Source organism: Mus caroli, chromosome 5, assembly GCF_900094665.2.
Source record: "Mus caroli chromosome 5, CAROLI_EIJ_v1.1, whole genome shotgun sequence".
NCBI classification, from domain to species: Eukaryota; Metazoa; Chordata; class Mammalia; order Rodentia; family Muridae; genus Mus; species Mus caroli.
This window is the reverse complement of record NC_034574.1, coordinates 108,996,218-109,006,275: the sequence shown is the minus strand read 5'-3', so window position 1 is coordinate 109,006,275 and position 10,058 is coordinate 108,996,218. Positions and strand designations below refer to the sequence as shown.

The window sequence follows — 10,058 nt, the reverse complement described above, 5'->3', positions numbered from 1 at the left end:
AAAAAAAAAAAAAGAAGAAGAAGAAGTATTCTATCAAGACAGCCTGAGAAGGCTCATGCCTTTCTGTATAGAGTGTCTGTGGTCACCGGCTCTTCCTTTGTGTCCCCCAGTCTCTGAACAGCTACAATGATGGAGACTATGAAGGAGCCAGGAGGCTGGGGCGGAACGCCAAGTGGGTGGCCATTGCCTCCATCATCATCGGCCTCGTTATCATCGGCGTCTCCTGTGCGGTGCACTTCTCCAGGAAGTAAGTGGGTGCCCCGAACCCCTCCTGCTAGTAAGAGCTTTTCTCCTTGGGAGGAAGAGGCAGGTGGATTTCTGAGTTTGAGGCCAGCCTGGTCTACAGAGTGAGTTCCAGGACAGCCAGGGCTACACAGAGAAACCCTGTTTTGGGTGGGGGGAGCTTTTCCTGAATGGATCCGTTAAGATAGGTTAATACAGGCTTTGAGAATTTAAAAAAAAAAAAGGGCAGGGTCTTCATATTTCTTGTTACACAGACCATGCAGGGCATATTCAAGGTCTCTCTCTCTCTCTCTCCCACACAGGCACTCTGAGACCCAGACTATCAATAACTCAGCTGTATTATAGCAGTCCTATCTAGAGAAGAACTTGACATGACTGTACCCATCTTGAGTCATAACTGACATGTTTATCTGCAGAATGACCCTAACCAATTTTTCCTGCTTAGTTTCCACATATACACAAAACCATTAAAGTAGAATATGAAAGTTGACGATCAGACCCGGGCCCGAGGGGTACATCTGACCCTTCAATGCCCTCTGAAGATGAACTAGGGACATTCCAACAAGGATGGAGTTACCGTCCCCTTCGTTCTGACCCAAGCTGTAGGAACCCAACTGTTCTTGTACGCCCAGAAGCAAAGTTTCATCAGCAAATCTCCCCAGTAAAGTGTACCGGGCGGTCCTCGATCTGAGGCACCAGGGCCTGTCCTCACACGCTGCAACTGGATCACTCTGGCACGGTGGTAAATATTCTGGACCTCGCAGGCCACATGGTCTCTCTCACCACAAATACTTAGCTCTGCCACCAGGACACAGCTGCAGCCACAGAGTGTGTGGGGACAATCGCTGTGGCTGTGTCCTGGTAAAATCTTATTTACAGAAATGGGTATTTTTATCTGTGGGCTATGCCTCTCCAACCTTCATTTCTAGAGCAGGAAGTGACGTCAGGCTAAGGCAGGGAGTAGGGAAGATCAGAGAACTATAGGACTTCCTATTGCCTGAGCGAATCCCACTTAGGCTCACAATTAGGTGACAGAAGCCTGTCACACGGTCCCACCTGGCTGTCAGAGGGTAGGAGATGTGAAGGTACACATGGGACATCCAGGATCGTTCTAATAACCGTCTCACTACCTCACCACTTGTCTGTAAAATTATATCCTGCGTGACTTTGCATTGGGCTCATCGAATTCTCAGCTCAAGGGCGGAAGAGCCATGTGCTTTGCGATTACCCATGAGCCCTCCTCTCAAAGGGAGAGGGACGGTGATGTTTCTCTCTGGATTTGGACATATTTTTTTCTGACTTCTCTAATAAGCTGCAGTGAACTTTTCCCAACAGAATCAAGGCCATTTTCTGACAAAGGAAAAGGCCACATGGCACACAGCCCAGGCCCAGAAATGAGAAGCCTAAATCCATTGTGCTGAGAATCTTATAGCTTTTCTTCCTGGGTAACTAATGCGTCCTCCATCCTGGACCGAAGCACTCTGCCCCTGAGGCTGAGAACACCAACCTTTTTGTGGTGGAGAAGGGAAGAGGTCAGGTCCTTAATCTGGCTATAGCCGGCCCAGCCTTGACAACTGAGAGGAAGTGATGTCACAGGGGAACAGCTTCCTATGGGATAAACCAGATCCACAAGAGATGAGGACCAGGCAGACATGGGAGAGCCCAGGTCCTAACAGAAAGTGTCCCGAGGGGGAAACAGGTGACAGTGTCCAAGAACAAAGGGAACTCAGAATTGGTTTAGATGACGCTGGGGTCACCAAGTTCAGTGAAATGCAGAAATGTCATCCTGGAAAGGGGGACAATGAGAATACTGGAGAACAGATGCGAACATGCCTGACTTCATTCTTAAGAAGACTGTGCATGTGTGTGCGTATGTATGTGTGAGAGAGCATGAGTGTGCATGCATGAGTGTGTCTGTGCGTGTGTGTATGCATGGGTGTGCATGTGTGTATATGTGTGTGGGTGCATTGTGTGCATGTGTGTGTGCATGTGTGTGTGCATGTGTGTGCACGTTGTGTAGGTTGTTTATGTGTGTAGGTGCACGTGCATGTGTATATGTGTGGGTGTGTGGGTATGAATGTATGCATGTGTATATGTGTGTGGGTATGTGTGTGCACACATATGTATAATCGTGTATGTGTGCATGTATGTTTGTGTGTACATGCGTATGCATGTATGTATATATGTATGTATGAGGGTACATTGTGTGCATGTGTGTGTGCATGAGTGTGTGTGCACATGTGTGTATGTTGTATGTATATGTTGTATGTGTATGTGTATAGGTGTATGTGTACATGTATGTGTGTGCAAATGTGTGTGTACATGTATGTGTGTGCACGTGTATGTATGTGTGCATATGTGCATGCATGTGAGTGAAAGTGTGTGTGTGTGTGTGTGTGTGTGTGTGTGTGTAAGGAAATATGAAGCATTAGTAAATAGCACAGGCTTGGTACCAAACTACCTGGGCCTAGGTTCCCACTTACCCCAGAACAATTGTTTAAATTTATTAGCCTTCAGTTCCCCCAGCTGCGGTTCACATTAAGTAGGTGACAGAGAAAGGGTGCAGCTTAGTGGCTGCTTCTTAATGCATTGGACATGCAGATCCCTTACTAAAGTTATGGTCACTCTTGTGGCAGGAGGGGACTGGGTTGTTAAGAGTCCACTGAAGAAGGTTCAGGTCTGTGTACTCATGAGCCAAGCTCAAAAGACAGTGTCCTGGGGGAAGGAACAAGCCAGTCTTGGTTTCCTTTCTAAGGAAAACACAAAGTGCCCAGCTCAGACTTTAGAGCTAGGTGGGTTATAGTGACAGCAATATGAGACTCACAATGTCACCGGCACAGATTCTGTCACACACCAGGTGACATTCAGAGTGCTCACATGGCTAGCTTGCATAACCACTCCACACAACTCAAGAGGAGAGAATGTACTGTGTTACAGAGAAGGAGGTGGAGGCTCAAAGAAGCAAAGTAATGTGTCTAAAGTTTTACAGATGGCTGGCAGAAAAGATAGTATTTCATTGCAGTTCTTTGTACTGGACTTGTGTTTATGTGTGCATACATGCGTGTGTGTTCATGTGTATGTGTGTGTGTGTGTGTGTGTGTGCGTACAAGCACACGGACTTCACATGTATGTATCTGTGTGTGCAGATGGAGTCACTTCTGCAGGTCACGTGGAACTCAGGGGTTGATGGTAGGATCATCACCTCTCCACCTTTTTTTTTTTAAGATTTATTTATTATTATATCTAAGTACACTTTAGCTGTCTTCAGATGCACCAGAAGAGGGCGTTAGATCTCACTAAGGATGGTTGTGAGCCACCATGTGGTTGCTGGGATTTGAACTCAGGACCTTCGAAAGAGCAGTCAGTGCTCTTCGCCGCTGAGCCATCTCTCCAGCCCACCTCTCCACCTTATTGTTTGACATAGAGTCTCTCAAAGAATCCAGACACTGAAGCCTCAGCCCTGGAATGACTGACTTATACTTCCATACCTGGCTCTAGTGTTGGTGTAGGAGATCTGAAATCATGCTCACACAGCAAGCACTGAGCTGTGTCTCTGTCTCTGCACTATGACCTCACACTACCTGTCTGTCAGTGTCTCCTTTTCTGGGATGCCCAGTGACAGATATCAACGCTTCTGGCTTTACAGTCAACTCCAGCATTCATTCATGGGGGTGACAGCACTGTGAGGTTTGTAATGAGACAGGGCCAAAGCTTACAGATGTCAGGGTCAGGCAGAGAACATACCCAAATGTAGTGCCCTGGTTAGGAAACAGTAAGGGGGTGGGACGGGAAAGGATGATAGTGGTGAACCCTTCTAAAGGGAGCAACCAACCCTCCAGACATTGATCCCATTTTTAAAAGGTATTAGAAATCCAATTTAGATGTTGACAACTATACTGTTTGTCTTAGTTAGGGTTTGACTGCTGTGAACAGACACCATGACCAAGGCAACTCTTATAAGGACATTTAACTGGGGCTGGCTTACAGGTTCAGAGGTTCAGTCCATTATCATCAAGGTGGGGGCATGGCAGCATCCAAGCAGGCATGAGGAGTGCAGGAGGAGCTGAGAGTTCTACATCTTTATCTGAAGGCTGCTAGTGGAAGACTGACTTCCAAGAAGCTAGGATGAAGGTCTTAAAGCCCATACCCACAGTGACACACCTACTCCAACAGGGCCACACCTTCTAATCATGCCAACCTCTGGGCCAAGCACATACAAACCATCACACTGTTTAAACCCAAAATAAGGGTCAAAACCCAAGCATAAAATAATAACCACACCTGCAGATTGGAACCTGTCACCGTGGCATTCTGAGGTAAACATTTAGCTTTCGAACATAAGATTGTCAGGGCTGGCAAGAACATTCAGTGGTGATGAGTGCTTCCTGCCCTCAGCCAGGAACTGAGTTAGGTTCCCAGGACCCACAAGGGAACCTTGTGGCTCACAACTGCCTGTAACTCCAGCGCCAGGAGCATCTGATGCCTCTGGCATCCACTAGCACCTGCTGTATTACACACATGCACACACAGAGACACACATGCACACATTTTAAAAAATAAGGTGTTTTCCCTAAAATATCACGCAAGTTTTTCTTGACCAAGAAACCCAGAAGTTATGGCATAAGGACATCCGCTATTCATAATACAAATGTCTCCAGTTGTGACAAGGTATTGGTGTGTGCAGACTTATGGTTAAGGCTTTCCTAGTACAAATATGAATTATGAATTGGAGGCTACCTCTCCATTCTGTCTTCCTCGGAGTAGTGTCTCACAGTGGTTAGAGCATGGCTTTAGGCCCCAGGTTTTTACCAGGATTCAAATCCTAGTTCGGACCTGGTAATGTCTACCTGTAATCCCAGCAGTCAGAGTGCTGAAGCCCAGCTCTGTGAGTTCAAGGACAGCCTGTACTACGTATCAAGTTCCTGAGCTGCATAGTGAGACCTTGTCTCAAAATAAAACCTCGAGCTAACACACAGACCATCTGAGCCAGCTGTTAAGTTCCCAGACCTCTTTTATCCCCAGCTGCAAAAGAAGCTAGAATTGTCTTCCTAGCTATAAGTTCAGAGCCCTTCTAGCTACATTTCTCTCCAAGTTATCAAAGAAAACCAAAGAGGGTTCCCAGAGTTAGGATCCCATGGAGAAACTCAAATGATCTATAGCATTTCGCAAGAATGATGGTCAGCCTACTCTATGTACTAAGACCCTGACACAAATAAATTAATATTTTAATATTTGTTCTTTGTGTGTGTGTGTGTGTGTGTGTGTGTGTGTGAGTGAGAGAGAGAGAGAGAGAGAGAGAGAGAGAGAAAGAGAGAATAGAAATCAATTACATCTCCCAATAAGCTGAATAGCAGAGCCAATTTCTCTGTAATCCTTTGAGATAAAATATCCCAGCCCTACTTTGGAAGAATTAAATTGCATAGTAGAACTATTAAAGCACGGGTTGGGAAGGTTTAAAGATATTGTCATCCAACGAACATTTAGAGGATTTCAACTGGATAAATCAGATGTGAGCCCATCTGCAATTTTTCAGCTCTGAACTCTGTCCCTGATCCCAGTGTTTAAGAGAAGCCTGGTGGCGCGACCCTGGCATCCTTCCTCCTCCAAAGTCCAAGGCACACGAAGAGTGGCCCTTAGCAGGGTGGTCAGTTTTCCTTTACCTCAGCAAGCTCGCTGTCCTAGTTTGCTCTAAGGAAATAATGCCAAGGAGGGGAATAGGGTTACGGGCTAGCATGTGTCCCCACAGCAGGCTCTGTTGTGACAACTTGGGAGTCCGAAAGGACTTCATGGAAGGGCGAGGAAATCTGAATGAACAAAACAACAGGCCTGGGTGAGGCAAAAGTCACAAACGTGGGAACTTTCTGAGTTTAGTTCAAAACTCCTCTCTAAAGAAAAGGACTGATTTAAAAAAAAAAATGTTTGTATTTGCCTTTCAAACAAACAAACAAAACCAAGGGCATGGTGGCACACACCTTTCATCCCAGTACTCAGGAGGAGGCAGAGGTAGGAACCTGGTTTCTTTTTCTTTTTAAAAAAGATTTATTTATTATTATAAGCACACTGTAGCTGTCTTCAGAAACTCCAGAAGAGAGTGCCAGATCTCGTTATTTTGTGAGCCACCATGTGGGATTTGAACTCAGGACCTTCAGAAGAGCAGATAGTGCTCTTAACCGCTGAGCCATCTCTCCAGCTCAGGAGTCTGGTTTCTATGTAGACAGAGTCTACAGGACTGTCAGGACTAAATAGAGAGACCCTTTCTCAAAACAAAATAAAACAAGGGAGAGCTGCAGAGATAGCTCAGTGGCTAAGCCCACTGGCTGTTCATTCGGAGGACCTGGGTTCAATTCCCAGCACCCACATCAGGTGGCTCTACTGTTTGTAACTCTGGTCACGGGGATCCGAGGCCCTCTTCCAGTCTCCAAGGGCACCAAGCATGTGCACAAGACAGATACCTATATACATGTAAAATACCCATGTTCAGAAAATGAAAGGAAATAAATCTAACAAACTGATGATAAACGGGTGAGAGAGTGCCTCAGAGGCTAAGAGCCTTTGCTGCTCTTCCAGAGGGACTGAGTCCAGTTCCCAGCAACCACAGCAAACAGACCTGGGGTCACCCACAACTCGAGCTCCAGGAGACCCGACGCTCTCCTCTGGCTTCTGAGAACACTGAACTCACATACGAATACACACGCATCCATAAATAAAAATAATCAAGTAAATATTACTGGGGGCTGGAGAGATGGCTCAGCGGTAAAGAGCACCGACTGCTCTTCCAGAGGTCCTGAGTTCAATTCCCAGCAACCACAAGGTGGCTCACAACCATCTGTAATGGGATCTGACGCCCTCTTCTGGTGTGTCTGAAGACAGCTAGAGTGTACTCATATACAGAAAATAAATCTTTAAAAGACAAATAAAGTACTAAAAGAATATTAATCTCGAAAAAGTTTTTAATTAATATAGCTCAGTAATAAAATGCCAGCTTGGTGTGACTGAGAGCCAAGGTTTGGTCCCAAGCACTGAAAAATATTATCTAGTAGTAGTAATAAAATAGCTAGTTTTTAATTCTCAAATAATAATCAAGACAGAGAATAGAACTCAAATGGCCGATGTCTATTGTTTATCTTTAAACAGTCCCAAATCACAATAGTCTCTAACCAAACTCACACAAAGCTCTCATCCAATTCTGCAGACCACCTAAGCAAGTCACATGGTGCTGGGGGAGTGGTTTCATGTCATCAAATTCAGAAGATATGAGGATAATGCAAATATTCATTATTTTGCACAGAACAATGTCTTCTTGTCAGATGGTGCTGCTCCAAACAGCATCAGAAACTTGAAGTCTCTCAAAGTCAGAGACTTTTCTGCCCTCGAGGGGCCGGGAAAGTCGTAGAGATGAGTAAGGTGGTTTTCCTCATCCTGAACATATGTATATTCCTGCCCAGGACACTGTGTCTTCAGGGTGGAGCTTGCTCCTAATCACCTTGAAGATTCAAGCAAGGTTTGGCTGTTCTTGGTGGTCCTGTTTTTCAAAGCACCCTGAGCACTCAGACAGATTCAGCCAGGGGACTTGTAAGTGTAGATCTCTGGGTCCCAGACAAGCCCTGGGGTGATCTTAAAATATGCAGTATCTCAGGGCTGGAGAGATGGCTCAGTGGTTAAGAGCACTGACTGCTCTTCTGAAGGTCCTGAGTTCAAATCCCAGCAACCACATGGTGGCTCACAACCATCTGTAATGAGATCTGATGCCCTCTTCTGGTGTGTCTGAGGACAGCTACAGTGCACTTACATATAATAAATAAATAAATAAATTAATTAATTAATAATGCAGTATCTCACAGGAGATTAATCCGAAATATTCTAACATCACAGAACTACCGTCTTACAGTTTTTACTTAATGAAAAAACATTCTCACCCATGGGTGTGTGCCATAGAGCCAGACTGTTTACATGCCTTGCAGAGGAGATAAAAACATGTTTTCCTTCTCTCTCTCTTTTTTAATATGTTCAAAGCTGTGCACTTCTGTAATCAGATGTAGGTTGGTAGAATATCCCACACAATGAGAAGTTCTCAGCAAACACCAGCTGGGTGCCCTGCCATTCAGATACCGCCTCACCCTCTCCCCCCAACCCCCAATCAGGAGGTAAGCCTCAGATTAAATGTGACTTTCTAACACCTAGGAATCAGAGTTCCAGGGCCCCTCTTCAGACCCCGCCCATGTGTGTAGCTGACTCTTAGAACTCACAGAAGCACTAATGTGTACTTATTTGCGATGGAGTCCATCATTAAGGAGTACTCATAAGCATCCCGTGTGGGAGCCTCCCTGCCTCTCTGTGTGCAACCTCCTCCAGGCACAGGCTGTTGGAAATCTAGAAGATTCTCAAACCCTGCCTCTTTGAACGGTTGCAGGGGTTTCATAACTGTTGGCATGAGGAAATAACATTAGCTCAGCCTCAGCCTCTCTTCCCTTCCCTGGAGGTTGGAAAAAGAGATAGGAGCCGGGCATGGTGGCACACACCTTCCTTTAATCCCAGCACTCGGGAGGCAGAAGCAGGTGGATTTCTGAGTTCGAGGCCAGCCTGGTCTACAAAGTGAGTTCCAGGACAGCCAGGGCTACACAGAGAAACCCTGTCTCGAAAAACAGAAAACAAAAAAACCAAAAAAACCAAAAACAAAAAAACCCCAAGAGATAGGATTGAAGGCTTACTGACGGGTCATCACATGGTTGGTTTCCATGTCAACCACCCAGCATTACTAGGCTATCCAGGACCAAGCAGGAGTTATCCATTAGAACAAAAGATAATCTTATTACTCAAGAAAGTCTGAGAAACTCTGAGGCTTTATATCAAAATCTGATGTTAAAGAAAATAAAGGTAAGGGCTCCTGTCTGCAAGGGCTGAGGGGATCGCAGCTCCCGAGGGCAGGGGTCCTGCCACAGCCTGAAACACCTGCTGACACTTTGTGTATTGCTGTTTCTAAAATAATTCCACATCTCCTGCATTTTCTCCTCCTCCTCTCCCTCCTCCTCTTTCTCCTCCTTCTCTCCCTCCTCCTTCTCTCCCTCCTCCTCCTCTCCCTCCACCTCCTCTCCCTCCTCCTCCTCTCCCTCCTCCTCCTCTCCCTCCTCTTCCTCTCCCTCCTCCTCTTCCTCCTCTCCCCTTCCTCTCCCTCCTCCTTCTCTCCCTCCTCCTTCTCTCCCTCCTCCTCCTCTCCCTCCTCCTTTACCTTTTCCTTTTCTTCCTCCTCTTCCTCCTCCACCCTTTGTCATGGTCAGGCTCACAGCCTTGGTTAACATACTACTTGAGCGTGACAAAGTTTGAGCATCAAGGTAGTCACCGCCCTGTTCCACAAGTGTGGCGCTCTCGGGTGACCAAGTGGAGCTGAGGAACTTCATCTTACATCTTCTCTGGTGTTGAGCGTAATCAAACTTCACCTTGGAAGTCTCCAGAGGAGGGTGCCATTTTACACACTCGGGCAGATCTGATCGGCCCCAAACACACACACACACACACACACACCCCTGAACAATTCCCAGGACAGGAAAGGGCTGGAGGCTGAAGTCCTTGGCTGTGTCAAGCGCTCGCTGGCTGCCTGTACACCACGCTCACTGGGCTCACATGAAGAGAGTTAGAGTTAGGTTCCTGTCCACGGTCAGTTCCACTGCCTGAGTGTGCCGGCTTCTCCAGCTTCAGCTGAACAGTGGCCCTTATCCTTTGTGGAACAGCGTGGATTTCCCATTAAGTAAAATAAACATACAATGTGATCCCCAGACATTACCTCTATGTGGCCTTTAAATTTTTTTTTTTTTTTTTTT

The 10,058-nt window shown here is 46.2% G+C and overlaps 1 protein-coding gene across 1 annotated transcript in view; it reads left to right on the top strand.

The window, feature by feature from the left end:
• Positions 1 to 10,058, top strand: part of Tmem233 (transmembrane protein 233) — a 45,705-nt gene that overhangs the window by 32,001 nt on the left and 3,646 nt on the right. The window contains exon 2 of the mRNA XM_021161757.2: positions 111 to 247. Coding sequence (XP_021017416.1) covers positions 111 to 247 — 137 coding nt within the window. The remainder of the gene's footprint in view (positions 1 to 110; positions 248 to 10,058) is intronic.